This window comes from Artemia sp. Qi Xiang Cuo, chromosome 20 (genome assembly GCF_049724085.1).
Source record: "Artemia sp. Qi Xiang Cuo chromosome 20, ASM4972408v1, whole genome shotgun sequence".
NCBI classification, from domain to species: Eukaryota; Metazoa; Arthropoda; class Branchiopoda; order Anostraca; family Artemiidae; genus Artemia; species Artemia sp. Qi Xiang Cuo.
Genome location: NC_142813.1, coordinates 46,436,919 through 46,453,695, shown reverse-complemented (window position 1 = coordinate 46,453,695; position 16,777 = coordinate 46,436,919). Strand labels below are relative to the sequence as shown.

Genomic DNA, 16,777 nt, shown 5'->3' with positions numbered 1-16,777 from the left:
AATAGATTGGAATGGAGGAGGATCATGCGTAGCTGTGTTGGCCTCAGGCAGCTTGGTGCTGCGGTGAGTTGTTAGCAGTAGTAGTAGTAGTATTTGTAAATAAAGACTGTGAATTACTTAGTGGAGCGATAATTTTTTTTTCGATCTAATTCGTCATTCGTTTTTGGAAACAATAGTGAATTTATATAAACATATAAATTGATAGTTACAGTGACGATTGTTCAAGTGCTTCGTCATTTTATGAGGGTCATAGCTATTGTTGTAGTCTTTGCCATAAAACCGTATAGTTTTGGTCACTAAAATTTGTTACTATTTGGTCAATAGTAAATAAGTATTTGTTTCCTTTTATCCTCTCGACAGTTTAGTTCTTAGATCTCTGAAAGCAGCAGAAAATTTTATGTATAATTACATTTATATGTGCATTCCCTAGAAGCGACTTGTATTGATTGAATTTTGATCATTTTTGTCTTTTTTAAATACGTATGCCTTAAAGATATTTTTGTCAAAATTTGAGATTTTTTATCAAAACAAAATAAAGACAAACAAAAAATCTTCAAGCTAAGAAAGGTAACAGAAAGCTAAGAAAGACAACAGAAAGCTAAGCTTAAATCAAAGGTTAAATTAAAGTAAAAGTAAATTTTGCCATCCAGAAATAGACGAAAATAAAGTAAAACAAGGAATAAGGGAAAAATGAACAAAAAATAAAAACATTACAATTTAGAGTAGGAGAGAGACAAGGGACAATGGAGTTTACCCCGGCGCGGCAATTCACCCCTCCCTCAGAAAACACCTTTCCAGCAAAATACTCCAGATAAAATTTCCCCAAGGACTTTTCTTTGCAAGGGTATTTTCTCCGCGGAGTTATTTTTCCAGGGAGAGTACGCTGGCTCCTGACTACAATAGGTCCATAGAGCTTTCCTTTTTATTATAATAATAAGCATGTGAAGATATCCCGGGGTATATGGGTGTGTGGGTGGTAATGTTCCAGGGGGTTCGGGGAAAAATGCCTAGCACCATTCCACTGTATTAAAGATGGTAAATCAAACCCCTCTGGAAACGTCCCCTACCAAAGAAAATGCCCCTGAACCCCCTCGGAAGATAACCCGGCAGAAAATTCCCCCCTCATTCTGTTCAAAACGAACAGAATTATTCCGTATATGAAAGGGGCTGTTCCCTCCTCAACGCCTCGTCTTTACGCAAAAGTTTTTATTGTAAAAAAAAGAGTTGTGAGAAAGTTGAACTTAGCGTAAAGGGCGAGGCGTTGAGGAAGGGGCAGCCCCCTTTTCATATACGGAACAATTTCTGTTCGTTTTAAGCTTTAACATCGTTCCTTACTTTCAGTTGAAAAAAAAACTTGTTTTTTTATTTAATTTTTGAACGTTTTTGAATTGATGAAGGTTTTGATTTTGGCTCACCGTACATGAATATTTAAAACAAAATTTGCATATTAATTTTACTTTTATTTGGTTAAGTGGCTTTCGCGAAAATTGTTTAATTTTATTTACGAACGTTTTTATTAGTAATAAATATACGTAGCTTACGAATTAACTTACGTAACGAACTTCTACATTCAAAGATTTTTAATATGTATATTAGGGGGTTTGCCCCCTAGTAAATACCTTGCTCTTTAAGCTAAAGTTCGAATTTTGTTCCAATTCTTTAAAAATGACCCTTTAATCACAAAGGCCGTTAATTAGAATAAGTAGATCTTATGAAAGTATTAAAAAATCTTTGGCTTGAAGAGCGAGGTATTGACTAGGGGGTGAACCCAATCATATACGTAATATTTTCTGTTCGTTTTAAATTTTGATGTTGCTCCTTACTTTCAGTTGAAAAACTTGTTTTTTTTATTTAATTGCTAATTTTTTTTTTTAATAATGATGGGAAATCCGGCGCCCCCTTCATAGCAATGTCTCTTCCCCCATGAAAACTTCCTTCTTGGAAAGATCCTCCCATATAACCCCCGACCCCACCCGCCAACTACCAGAAAAAAAACCCTGAAAATGTCTGTATACTTACCAATAACCAATACTATATGTTAACATTGGGTAAAGTTCACAACTTTCAGCACTCCCCCCAGGAACTTCGGTGGAATAAGTCATCGTAAAAGACATACTTATCATATTTTCGACTATGTTGAACAAAAGGGCTATCTCAAAATTTTGATCGGGCGACTTTGGAAAAAAATGAGCGTGAGAGGGGGCCTAGTTGCCCTCCATTTTTTGGTCACTTAAAAGGGGCACTAGAACTTTTATTTCCGTTCCAATGAGCCCTCCCATGATATTCTAGGACCACTGGGTCGATACGATCACCCCTGGGTAGAATTTTTAGCCATATCAATGGTTTTTTTTTATTTCAGGGAATGTAGCCTATTTGCATATCTTTAAAACCTTATAAATTGGGATTGAGCTATGTTTTGATGCTGAAAACAATTTTTTAGCACTTCATTTAAGCAGAGGATCTATTTTATAACATTTCGCTTTTATAACACATTTATTTTTAAAGGTCAGGACCCTCCAGAGGGATGAGGAGTGGAGGTAAGAACTTCAAAATTCCTTCCTGTGACATAGTTTTGCCTGTAGAACCACCCCTGATAGTTTCATTGGTAAATATCTACCCAATCATTATTCAGTTTGGAATAAAGTGAATACACCATTTGATGCCTTTTTTATGCTGATTACAAATATAATAATCATTTCTGTCAGAAATGAATTTACCGACGATACTTTAGTGCCCAGTGCCCAAAGCGCCCAAGAACCCAAAACATTTACTTTAGCGCCCAAGAACCCATAGCGCCCACAGCTCCCAACTTGAAATATAAATTCAAGGACACCCAAGTATCAATAGATATACAGACACACCAAGATCATTGCGCAAGTCCCGAGGAACCGAGAAGTTCATTTGAAGATTCATCATCATGGTAAGCAACAGAATAAAAAAATGCTTCATTTTATGTAGATTAGCCTATGCCTAGCCTATAGAAATGTAGGTAACCAAGGCCTATTTCACAATTAGGTTCTTTAGCTTACAAAAGAAAGGCTATACTTTTAGAACATCTGTGTATTAGTTTTGTGCAATCACCCTTTAGAAAGAAACACTATAAGATTCTTTAGACTAGGCCATTTCAAAAGAGATAAATTTTCTGATTAGCCTAACCTCATATTAAGATGGTCTAGCCTAAAAAATAGACACACATATAGTCAGAATTCGATTGTGAATCCATATATAGCTAAATTTATCAAGATCCCCTCCTGGTAAATATCTACCAAATCATACTATTGAGTTGGGAATAAAGTGAATACACCATTTGATGCCTTTTTTTTATGCTGATTATGAATATAATAAGCATTTCATCAGAAATGAATTTCAGCCCCCCCCTATATATACCTAACCTAACCCTGAATTGGCATATATAGGGGAGGGGGGCTGAAATTCATTTCCAATAGAAATTTATTCCCCCCTCCCTCCCTCCATAATGGTGAAAAATATACCCTGAACTATAAATCAACACTATATTTTTGGTATATAGCCTACCAAAAGGGGGGAGAAAAGTATAGGATCATGGTATCAACTTCAAAGTCTATTAACTATAGTAATTTATTTATTATGAAGTAACTAAGTAAGAGTCTTTTATTCCGGCTCCTCACTAAACAAAATATAGCCCAGTTGTGCTGCTGATTTGTATCTAGTAATTATGTCAGTGATTCCAATTCTTAAAATGTAAATGGGGCAAAAATAACCAGTTAGCCATGATAAAATAAAAAGTAGCAAAATAGAAATAAGAAGGTATTTTTCAAAGTCTAACTGAGGCAACTGCTCCCCCCCCCCCACCAAATTGGCACCCCAAAATTATGTGGCCTAATGCTGAATTAGAATAAACAGTGTACATTGGTAAGTACAAACAATACAATAATATATTGTATATGATTCATAATACACATATAGTGTATATATATTACATAATAACAATGACATATAATGATCTATTAGTATTGCTTTATTTTATCAACATTTGTCATTCAGAGAAGCCATGACTCTCTAATTTTGTTCTTAATATAATTTCTGTTTTTGTTCCATTAGATTTTTTGGTACTGTTCTAATATCTGGGCAACGTGCAAGAATGCAACTTGAGAAAAGCAAAGATCAGATACCAATACCCAGTAGTTTCCTATCTTATGCTCTATAAACAAGGGGGTTCTCTCTCCAGGAACTATATTTAAGCTTTAGTTTTTTGGGGTTTAGGAGGAAAAAAGGTACCTAGGTTAGTTTAGGTTCTGTATTTATTATATGCTATGCTTTACCACCACCCCCCTAATGTGCAGGGGTAGGGGGGTGGTAGTAGAGGTGGTTGAAAGAGGTAGGGGGGGGGGGTAAGAAGTAATTAAAGTGTGTCTCTACACAGCTAAAGTAGTAAACATTCATATCTACCAGTACCGAGGTGGAAAAGGCAAGGCCGGTCAACATCAGTCCAACCAGAAAATTTCTTCGGAGTGGTAAATGCTGCCAGGAACTTAGTTTTCAGCAATTTATAACGGCAATATTTTGCTTTTTCTATGAAGTATTTCAATAAATTTAAACACATGTATGTAATTATTTATCGGTAAGAAAATTCTATTGTAGAGATATATTACAGCTAAAGAATTATAGTGGAATGGAAATATTAAGCAGCTCAAAATTCTTTCAGAAATTTTTCAGTTGTACCGACGGGTAAAAATCTATATTTGATTTATATATATATATATATATATATATATATATATATATATATATATATATATATATATATATATATATATATATATATATATATATATATATATATATATATATATATATATATATATATATATATATATATATATATATATATATATATATATATATATATATATATATATATATATATATATATATATATATATATATATATATATATATATATATATATATATATATATATATATATATATATATATATATATATATATATATATATATATATACTGCGAGGACAATTGGTTATTTGGGAAATTCTAATTGGGATTTTAGCGGTAATTGGAAAATTGTGTAAAACTCTTCAGTATGTATTTTCAATATTTTGGTCTCTGAAGCTGTAATGTTTTATAACAACTGGATTACATAAGGTATCTTCATAAAAATATGGTACGAACAGCAGAAGTAGAACAAGGTTAGCTTGTGCGGGAAAGCCATATACGAGAATTTCATTCTAAGATATTATGAAAATGTATTCATATTTAAGTAAATTTGTAAATTAGTTTCTCAAAAAAAGAAAAGAAAAAAACTGGAAGAGACCAGGGCTTGCTTCTTCAACTTATTTTGTGAGTTAAAAGATTACATTAAAAATATAGTTTGACTGAAACATGCCTAAAATATTAAATTACAAATCAAAATATTATAAATTAAGAAATATGATTAGTGTATAGTATATCAATAAAATAAAATAAGATCAAATATAGTCTCAGCCCTTTCACCCAACTGTAAAGCTTTCAAAGCATTATAATTAACTCAACATTTTCATTTTACTAAATTATCTAGCCGTAAATGGTTTCCAACTATAAATAAAAATACATTTTCCAACTGGGGTCAATTGATAACGCCGATCAGTACTGTGAAACGAAGAGACTGAGGTTTATTATTTAAATCTGCATCCTTACTTTTGGAGCAAGATGCAGTCTGGTAAGTTAACTATTTGCATTAATAAAATATAACTTAACAATATACATTTATGAAAAACAACTTTTTCAACTAAATCTTCTAGACTACCCATGAACTTGCAAAAATAATTTATCCTAAGGGCGTGCCAAGTAGGGGCGTGTTCAGCCTCATTGCTCTTCCTTGGACTTGGCATCATTCTTGATCCATTTAACGTGACATAACCATCATAGTTTTTCTTTCATTATAGCTCAAGCAAGTGGGATTGAACCACATTTTTCACACAGCTTATTGTTAGATATACCGTCACTTGAATGAGTACCGAAAACTATTCTTTATAAACACTGAGAATATTCTCACCAGCCTCTCAAATCGGCCAAGTTTCAGAGCCATTGGTGACCACCGTAACTACAGTGGCATACAGCTTTTTGGGGTAAAATTCTAGCTGCTTCAGTTACTTTTGCTATCTTGGAAAGGGGTTAGGTTGGGAAAACAAAACTTTCAGGGATTGGTCTAATGACTAAGTATGTACTGGAAAGGTATTTTGAAGTACCTCCTCCACTTCTTCTCTCTCTAGAGGGCCCTGACCTTAGATGACATTTAAAAATCCTTATATTATAAAAGTAAAACCTTGCAAAATAGATCTTCTTCTTAAATCAAGTACAACAAAACTTTTTCAGCTTCATTTATGATGTTTCAAAGATCTGAAAATACATTTCCTAAATTTGGAAAAAAAAAAAACAACTAATATGGCTCAAAATTCTACTCAAACAATAGCAAATGCATTTTCAGAACTAAAACCAGAGAAAATGAATGAAAATTAAGGTAAAATGATGTTTTGTAAAAATTTCAATAGGTACAGACCTGTCAAGTAGGGACATTTCTAAGACTTAGAAATCATAAGAGGGTTAACATAGAAGCTTGACAATATCTTCCTATAGTATTTTTTTTTGCCCTGGATTCATTACCGAAATTTTCATTTTCCTAACCTAACCCCTTTCCAAGAGAGCAAAAAGTAGCTAAACTAGAATTTTACCTCTTAGTAAAAATTTGAAGACTTCGTGGTTATCTTCCGTACTGTTGTCAAGTGTTAAATGACACATATGTGCACTGTTAAATGACACATATGTGCTACAATCCTGCCATTCTTCTACAATTTTGATGAAAATCGAGCAAACCAGAATTTTAAGGAATTTTTACAGAATTCCTCTCTTTTTTCTTTATTTCTCTGTATCCTTTTCTCTATCCAGAGGCGCCATTTCAGCCAAACCTTAGGGTGGGCAAGCAATCGACATGGGCCTCGAAGCAGGCTTGTATAAAAAAAAATTGCCTCTTGCTTGACACAAAAATACTGGGAAAATAATTATGCTATGGATCTTGATCAATGTTTTGTCCATAATGCTTTCAACTCAGTCTTCCTCAGGGATCGAACATCCGTGGGGATGGTCAATGGGGGAAATAAGGGCATTTATCAATGGCATAGGGTTTTTAATATTCCTCTCCTCAATTTTTTTCAGGGAAAGAATATTTTGTACCTAAAAAAGTTTGCGGGCTTGCCCTCCCCCTGAAAAAATCCGTTTGAACATCCCTAGTTTGAATACATTTCAATAAAGTTAGAATACTTATTTGAATAGAATTGGATAGTCAAAACATTGAAACACATAAACAGAGATGTCCCTCATCCAAAAAGGAACTCTTTTTTTGGCAAAAACAAAATTTGTAACTTGGATATTTCTGTTCTTATCTTTGCCCCCCCCCCAAAAAAAAATCTTTGAATATTCTATCCCTCCCCCACACAAAAATATAAATTTCTTACAAAAGACCACTCTGTATTTCAAAATTTCCACAGGGTTGTTGTTCCTCCAAAAATGTCTTTATTTTGATACAGTTCAATAAAGCTAGAAAACACATTTGAATAGAATTGGGCACTAATCACACTCGAAACAGAGATAACCTACCCCCAAAGGCCTTTCATCTGACAAGAACCATTCATACCTCTAAAGATTTTTGCAGGCTTGTTCTCCCCTGGAAGAGAATTCCTAGACTATCCCTGGTTTGAATGTGTTGCAATAAAGTTGAGTCAACTTTTTAATTCAACAATAAAGTTGATTGCAATAAAGTAATGTAGTCAACACATTGAAATAGATAAACAGAGAAGAATACAACAAACGCAAACTGAACCAAGTCTAGGGGCAGTATCGAACTCTCAACTACCAATCTTGGGAGATACCTTACAGTTTATAAGTGACCATGGAATTCCTGTGCTGTTTTAAATTCAGTTTTCTGTGAATAGAAGCGTGGCGGCAGAATGCACCTGGCGACGATAAATCACTTCAGTCCAGTTTTTGTCAGGAAAAAATTACTCTATGATAATTTATTGCTACCCCTGGCATTATGTGCCCCTAGGTCCGGGCCTAGGGACCTAGTCGTAAATCCAGGCCTGAACGTGCACATATTTCCTTTTGGTGAATTGACTATTTGAGGTGCAGGGGGATTTAGTTACACGAGGGTTAAGTTAAATGGGGTTCAGTTGCCCGGTGGTTCAGTTACACGAGGATTCATTTGCACGGGGGTTCAGTTGAACGGTGGCTCAGTTGCACAGGGGTTTAGTTATACGAGGGTTTAGTTAAATGAGGTTCGGTTGCCAGGTGGTTCAGTTACACGAGGGCTCATTTGCACGGGGGTTCCGTTATAAGGGGTTTCAGTTGAACGGGGTGGTTCAGTTACAGTGGTGCAGTTTCTTTGTGGTTCATAATTTGCACTTTGCTGAAAAAATATAAATGCTTTTACTTTTATAAATTTAGAAAATAAAATAATATTAACATTTTGATTACTAAATATCAGTATATGTATATTAAACTGACAGTTCAAATTAATTTGTTTTTTTTTTTTTCAGCAAATTTCAAATTATGTTATGGCCTTAGGAAGGCATAGGGGTTTATTATACCCTTATTTTAATTTCTGCTCTTTTTGAGTTTTACTCGGTTTTTCATTGTAATTTATGTTCGTTTTGGGTTTAATTTATTTATCGATGCTGGTTTGTGGTAGTTTCACGCTTGGTAGATTATTTGATTTTATTTTTGCTCATTTTTTGGTTAATGGAGTTCTTTACTTTTCTTTGAAAAACTCATTTCGTGGAAAAAGTTTTTTTAATTAATTTCTGTTCGTTTTATATTGACACAGTTTTTTTCAGGGCAAAAGAAAATAATACTTAAATCTTTTCGTTTTTTTAAGAATTTATAGTTTGGCCTGCTATTTGTATGCTGGAGAAAAATTTTGGCAATTTTTAACAACATACACCCTTTTAAAAATCTGGACACCTATAGTAGTGTTTAATTTAGTTTCATAACTCTTCTAGTTGACCTGAAATGGAGAACTTGATAGCATTCGCAAAAAAAATCTGTTTACTTTCTTTGATAGCTTGGATACACTTACGCTATTTTGATTTGATTAAATTTTAAGAGCAGAAGTAGCTCTGAAAGTTTGAACATAATACCCTCAGTCGTTCTTGGGATACTGCTTAGATGTCTTATTGGAAATTAGCAGTAACACAGTGAATTTTGATTTAATCTTATGGCAACATTTAGTTTTTAATAATAAAGGCAAAAGGGGGGGGGGTGGGCTTGGGAGGGGGATTAGTTTCCCTCCAATCACTTTCAACTATTAAAAAGGCATCAGCCCTTTCTGTTTTCAATCGAATCAGCCCTTTTAGAAGTTCCTATGACAACTACTTCGATACAAATGTTTATGGCAATTGTCGGGGGTAAAGTTTTACCGGGATTGAATTGCCTAAAGGTTCTCCCCGGGGGGGGGGCATTTTTCCGTGGATGTAGAGCCGGATATTTTAGTATTATTTAAAAACCATCAAAAACTATATTAAAAAAAGAAGGTGACTTAGTGGTCATGTCAATCCTAAAACTTGGTCAAACTGACTCAGACTCTAAGTGGACAGGCCGACTTGGAAAGTCTACTTGAATTACAAAAGAGATGACTAAGATTTTTGGGTTGACTCATAACAGACAATGTCTACTGAACTTGCTGATGAAGAAGCATCCTAAGCCTAAAGCCTTCACTTTCAAAGTGAAGATTTTATGTTGGGACCCACTTCAAAAAAAGGCTTTTTCAATGAAAAAGAACTCAAAGCCATGTTTCTTTCTTCATATATATATATATATATATATATATATATATATATATATATATATATATATATATATATATATATATATATATATATATATATATATATATATATATATATATATATATATATATATATATATATATATATATATATATATATATATATATATATATATATATATATATATATATATATATATATATATATATATATATATATATATATATATATATATATATATATATATATATATATATGGACAGGCCAAGTCGGCCTGTCCACTTAGAGTCTGAGTCAGTTTGACCAAGTTTTAGGATTGACATGACCACTAAGTCACCTTCTTTTTTTAATATAGTTTTTGATGGTTTTTAAATAATACTAAAATATCCGGCTCTACATCCACGGAAAAATGCCCCCCCCCCCCCGGGGAGAACCTTTAGGCAATTCAATCCCGGTAAAACTTTACCCCAGACAATTGCCATAAACATTTGTATCGAAGTAGTTGTCATAGGAACTTCTAAAAGGGCTGATTCGATTGAAAACAGAAAGGGCTGATGCCTTTTTAATAGTTGAAAGTGATTGGAGGGAAACTAATCCCCCTCCCAAGCCCACCCCCCCCCCTTTTGCCTTTATTATGGTGCCATATCATGGTGCCCCCAAGAGTAGTTAACTAAAATAGGATTGAGCCAATTTAGCTAATAGGATTGGCTCAGTTTAGAATTAGCATAAAAGGGAAATTGGTTTGCTTTGAAAAGATAAAACCACAGTACAAATGAGGGAACAGTGGTGACAACCTTCTCATGGTGTCCTCAAGAGTAGTTAACTAAAATAGGATTGAGCCAATTTAGCTAATAGGATTGGCTCAGTTTAGAATTAGCATAAAAAAGGAAATTGGTTTGCTTTGAAAAGATAAAACCACAGTACAAATGAGGGAACAGTGGTGAAGAAGGAAGAAGATCTATGTTTTTGAACACTTTTCTGTTATATAACCGCCAAGAAAACTGTAGCAACTTAACTGTTCCAAATTAAACATAGTTAATCATCAACATAACCCAAATACTTTTATGGTGCACATTTTCTAAAATAATAGTAAATTCTATGAACAATAAAAGTATTAACGTGCAAACACTTCATTGCGATCAAATGTGTAAAGACCTGTTGAAAATACATCAAGAAGTACTTTCGGTATTTAAACAAATTCTTTTTCGTATTTAAGCATATTCTTTTTCGTAGGTAAGTGAGTGAAAAATTGTACCGATAAATTTGGTTGAAATATAATGCTAAATGATGTTTTCTTTTCAGGATCCATTCTTATACCAGTATCCTCGAAGAGGAACTTCGAAGTACCCTAGACAAGGTTGAAGTTTGAATTTTTTATCCTAGACAATTGCAATTAAAATTTTAAGTTTTGAAGTCTTAAGCTCTTTTTCAAGTGAGACAAAAACGTAGTTTTTCTAGGAGTGCAGTTTTTTTTTTTGAATAGAAAGGGAAAAAATGGCAAAAAGTTTTTGTTTTTCATTTCTAACAAACTTAAGTTGATTCGATACCTTAAAAATAATTTTGCTAGTCTCAACGTCAGCTGACAGTGTCTATTAGCAAATTCTCCCAGGGCATAGTTTTCAATCAATGCAGGTTGCTTCACATGGAGCTCCCAAAGCTACTAAATGGATGGCATGGCCTTTCCTTTGAAAGAATTGCTAATGGTTTCCAAGCAAGTGTGCTAGAAGATTTTTAGGGTTGGGCCTTTCCTGAGATTTTAAAAGAAAATTCTGCTCCATTTATTCGAAAAAGCAAAATTCACACTTCCTAGTGATATACGTTTAATTAAAACTGAACATCTCTCTCTGTGGTACAAGACAAGAGAGGCTAAATAGTCTGACCAAGATTAAGGGGAAAGTATTTGTCGGGTTTTAGTTTTCTATCGTTTATTCGAATTTCTTATCCAAGCTCTACAAGCAATAGTAAGACCGCCCAATCAATGCTGAATAGTTTGACCACACAAACTAAATAAGTTTCTGATGAACAAGATAGGTGTCCTTTTAGTTATCAAATCGTAGCACTATCCCAATGATGTGGTATAGGGAATGAAAGCGAATTGTTTTCTCCATACTGAAAGCTGTATAACCACTTAGCAAACCAAAGCATCTGTACAGGTCATGATACCAATACAAAACTGTCCCCTGACCTTCAAAGGGTGAAGTGCTTACTTCAGGAAGCCTTTGTCTTCAGCGTTAAAAATATTAGTGAAAATTTTGATAAATAACGGAGTTAAAAAAAAAAGTCTTTTAAGTCGACGTTATACTTCTGCAAATTTGGCTCATTTTTCGTCAGTAATAACCCATGTTCTGTCGTATGGACGAGAAGCTCGTCTCAATAAGAGACAGAATTTTTTTTAGTCCGGAAAATGTTAGTGAAGCCATCTGCATTAAAGGCACTTGATAACTTACTTGGGTATCCTTATCGAATGTTAAACTAAAAAATTAAGTTGTTTAAAGTAAAGAGCAAATAATAGCGTTCATTCGACTGAAATTAAATAATAGAAATTCAAACTTAAAATGAACGGAAACTACCGTAGAAAGGGGTAACTTTGAACGTTAGGGATGAATTTTAACAAAATCAGTAACACTAAGCACTCTCTCTCGCACGACGGTGGAATTGCTCGTTCGAACTTACTACTAGATTATTGCTAGATGGCGTCTGAATCAGTTGGTAGTTCTTGAAATCAGCATCGGACAAAATCTTATCTTGTTAATTGCAAGAGAATTTGAGCAGTACAAAAATGTGAAACAGTGCTAAAAGTAAGTTACCCTTTTTTACTTAGATAAGCTAAACTAGGACTTTCATTTTGACATTTTTCTATAGCTCAGGAGCCGAATGTTAAGGTTTTTTGGCAAAATCTCTTCCTAATTCCAAAGGTTCAATATGGCGGCAGTGTTCAATGTTTCCCGCAAGTATTTTGTTTTTTCGGGGTAACTTTGAACATTTGTTCTAAGTATCGGAACAAATTAGTTAACGGAGACGCAGAGGATTCAAGTTCCGAGTCCGACACGACTAACGTCCCAACAGGATGCGAGAGCGAGTCTGAAATGGAAGTTGATGAGTCGGCGAGGGCTGGGCTCTCTATGCTGTCGAGCGGGGCAGTAGCCACAATGGGTTCAAACTACCCATCAACCTCCGTGGATCGACGTTGGTTCATGGTGAAGCTTGTCATGGGCCATATTTACAAGTATTTTGCAGTTTTGGATGTAGATGCTCCTTCCTCTTACAGGGGTAAAAGTTTGATTCTAGCTGTTGTATTTACTTTTGCTTCGAGCCATATGCAAGATATTTGTTTAGACTGGTGGTGCAGTGGTTGGCATTATTATCTATTTTTAGGGACAGCGATTGAGAAGATAGGGGTATTATCCTGTGCCAGCATCCGCGGTCATACATGACCCTAAAGTAAACACTTTAGGTGAATAAGGGATCTTTGACACAAAAGTGTCTTATTTTAATAAGGGTGAAATCTGCACTTATCTTAAACTCCTTGGTTAAAGTGCCTTTTAGGTGGCCAAATGACTAGGATTAGATACCCTATTAGTCCATCCTTAATTAACCTGGGTAGTAGGATCGACACCTAAAGAATTTGGTGGTTTGAAACCTACTAGAGGAACCTGCCCCGTAAACGACAGTCCACGAAGAAATCGACCCGAGTTAGTCATGCAGCTTATATACCGTCGTTCAGAGGAATAAATAAATAGATCCTCTTAATAGTTTAGGCTAATAAATCAGATCAAGGTATAGTGCATGCTCGGGAGAGAGTGGGTTACAATGGGAGCTCACACTGAATTTCTATAATAGCATAGGAAAGAAGGTGTATTTAGAAGTAAGACTTAGCACACTGAAGGGGGGTCCTAGAGATGTACACATCGCCCGTCACTCTCTTAACTGAAGAGATAAGTCGTAACAAGGTAGGTGTACCGGAAGGTCCATCTTGAAAGAGGGGAGGGAGTTTGAATAAAAATCTTACTTACACTAAGAAGATACTTTAGGGTGCTCCTTAAATCTTCATTCACGGCCGTTATTTAAAGTAATATTATATTAGTAAAAGAATTAAGTTCACTCATAACCAAGTACTGAAAAATAAAACTTTTATTAGTTTCAAAGAATTTAGGTACTGTACCTTTTGTATCAGGGTTTATTTAATTTCGATCGCTATCGTCAAATCCCGAAATATGGTGATCTGCATCAATTAAAGATGACTGCTACATAAGTCCCTTCACAATTGATTTTGGTTTATTAAATATTTCGTAACTTTATATCTTATTTGCAGATAACTCCTCCGGGGTACTCCACAAGGAAAATTTTCTAGGGGACGAGCTCTAGAAAAAACTGTATCAAAATATCATCAGCGAGATAAATAGGCTTAAAAGTTGCCAGGGTGTAACAACCAGTATTACTTAGATAATAATTTAAAATTGATCAATGCAAACTAGCCGGTGCTTAATACTAAAATTTAGCAATCACATTGCTAAAATTAGTAGAATTATAAAAATATAATAGAATCCGTTCTGATAATTTTGGAAGGAATTCGGCAAAACTCGCCTCCGCCCGTTTAACAAAAACATCGCCTCCCAACTCTAGGAGGTCGGGCCTGCCCACTGATTAATTAAAGGGCCGTGGTATACTGACCATGCGAAGGTAGCATAATCATTAGCCTCTTGATTTGAGGCTTGAATGAATGGTCTGACGAAAGGCGACCTGTCTCCCGCATTTCGTTGAATTTATTTTTTAAGTGAAAAAGCTTAAATACTCTTGGAGGACGATAAGACCCTATAGATCTTTTACATCTGAGTCTTCCATTTAACGGTAGGTAATTGGGGGAAAGAAAAGGATGTTTGGTTGGGGCGACGTTGAGAAGAGAATAAACACTCGAGATCATAAACACATTAATTAATGATCATTGATCCGTAGATGAAAAGAGAGCAATTTACCATAGGGATAACAGCGTAATTCCTTTTGAGAGTCCAAATCGACAAAAGAGTTTGCGACCTCGATGTTGGTTCAGGGGCCCTACTCGGTGCAGCAGTCTAGCTAGGTAGTCTGTTCGACTATTAAATCCCTAAGTGATATGAGTTCAGACCGGCGTAAGCCAGGTTAGTTTCTACACCCAAGACAAATTTATTCGGGATAGTACGAAAGGACCTCTTGGGTTTTTATATCAGCTTGGCAGACAAATGCATTAAATTTAGGATCTATTTATAAGATACTTAGTTGATAGCACGAGCATAGATGATCTATCTGGTTTTTCTTCAGTCGCTTTTCAAACACTACTAGAAGGAAAGGTCCTAAGGTACATCCAGTTACGGAAGAGCCCAAACAAGGTAGGAACCCTGGGATCAAACTCTGACGGAATACAACTCTTTTGCAGGAAGGTCTCACTCCCGTTAATCTCCAATTTCACACCGTATCTTGGGGCTCCGGTTTTCAGTTTATTTCTTTCTTTCTTTTTGTGAACACCAATTCCGTTTACATCTTATGGTGCAAAATTAAGCCTATCATTTCTCTTGGTTATTTGTGCTATAAGAGTGGCAATTTACAGAGTCATGGTGGCTGGCAGGTCTTCTAATTCCAAATATTCTTTGCTGGGAAGAATTCGGGCAGGGTCCCAGACTATTTCTTATGAAGTATATTTGGCTATTCTCATTCTTTCTCCTTTAATACTATTTAAAAATCTTGATTTGGGGGGGGGGGACCTACCTAAAAGTCTTCTTACCTGGGGTGACCCTTGTACTTGTGTCTCCCCCTAAGAGTTTGCTGATTTATCACAATCCTGGCAGAAACCAATCGTAGCGCTTATACTATCTGAATACGCTAGTATTCTCTTCATATCCTCTCTGTTTAGAGTTGTTTTCGGGGGTATGAACGTCGTTTTGTTCTCTCTCGTCGTGTATTTTTACCTTTGAAGACGAGGATCCTACCCCCGCTATCGGTACGATAATCTAATGTATCTGTATTGAAAGAGCCTACTACTAGTATCTTTAATATTTCTTTGCTTGTATTGAGGCTTTTGTCAGGGTGGTTAGCCCTAAAGACCCCTGGTTGTGTGATCAGCCTTATTCTGCTTTCAAAGCAGACGCTTTAGTCAGCCAAGGGGTAACACTAGATGATTTTGTCGTTTATATTAATCATAATGGGGATAAATAGGAAAAAAGAGAAATAGAGGCAAGTGAGAATCTGGCCAAAGACAATATAGGCCTCTTCCACAGGTCGTTCTCCAATTCATGTGAGAAGTATAAAAGACTGAAACCCATGATCAAAACAAGGGTTGAGCAACAGAATAAAATTCAAGGCCTCGGAACTCTGGCTTAAACGTAAATGGTAGAGAAATTAGAATAAGAATGGAAGAGACAAGCGCAATTACCCCACCTAATTTATTCAGAATAGACCGGAGGATAGCATATGCAAACAGGAAATACCACTCCGGTTGGATATGGGCCGGTGTGACGCATAATGATATTTTTTTAATAGTTATTTTTAATCAAATAGTCATTTGTGTACTAGAGCATATTTTAGGTCAGTTGAAATTTAAAGAATAACCAGGGTGACAGAGCCCTCTAAAAAAACTTACTCTAAAATAACTAATGGCTCTTTGGCGTGATTCTTCATTATCCTCTGAAGCTAAAGCGTCTAAAGTCCCTTTGTCTAGAACTACTGTGAAGCTGTCACCCTCCATACCTGTCTCAAGAAGGTCCATATATACAAACTGCATCTAGATATTGACTGGACATTTGGTTGATGACTGTTTGACTGACGTCAACATTCAATATACTCCTGAAAATATACACATGCAGGCATTACCATTGACTAAGAGAAAATCACAAGTGTGGAAACTGGCATTAGTGTCGAAAAGAATAAACATCAACGCAATCTAGTGTTTGGTAATTATTTTTCCTGTTTTTTTAGTCTATCCCAAGTGAT

The 16,777-nt window shown here is 35.1% G+C and overlaps 1 protein-coding gene across 2 annotated transcripts in view; it reads right to left on the bottom strand.

Annotated features, from left to right (window-relative positions):
• Nucleotides 1-16,777, bottom strand: part of LOC148940283 (uncharacterized) — a 351,557-nt gene extending 334,780 nt beyond the window's left edge. Inside the window, exon 1 of one of the 2 annotated variants that reach the window (XM_089106268.1) lies at nucleotides 16,428-16,777. In XM_089106268.1, the coding sequence (XP_088962394.1) occupies nucleotides 16,428-16,465 (38 nt within the window). In that variant the 5' untranslated portion in view covers nucleotides 16,466-16,777. The remainder of the gene's footprint in view (nucleotides 1-16,427) is intronic. The other variant, XM_089106269.1, reaches the window with a different exon arrangement.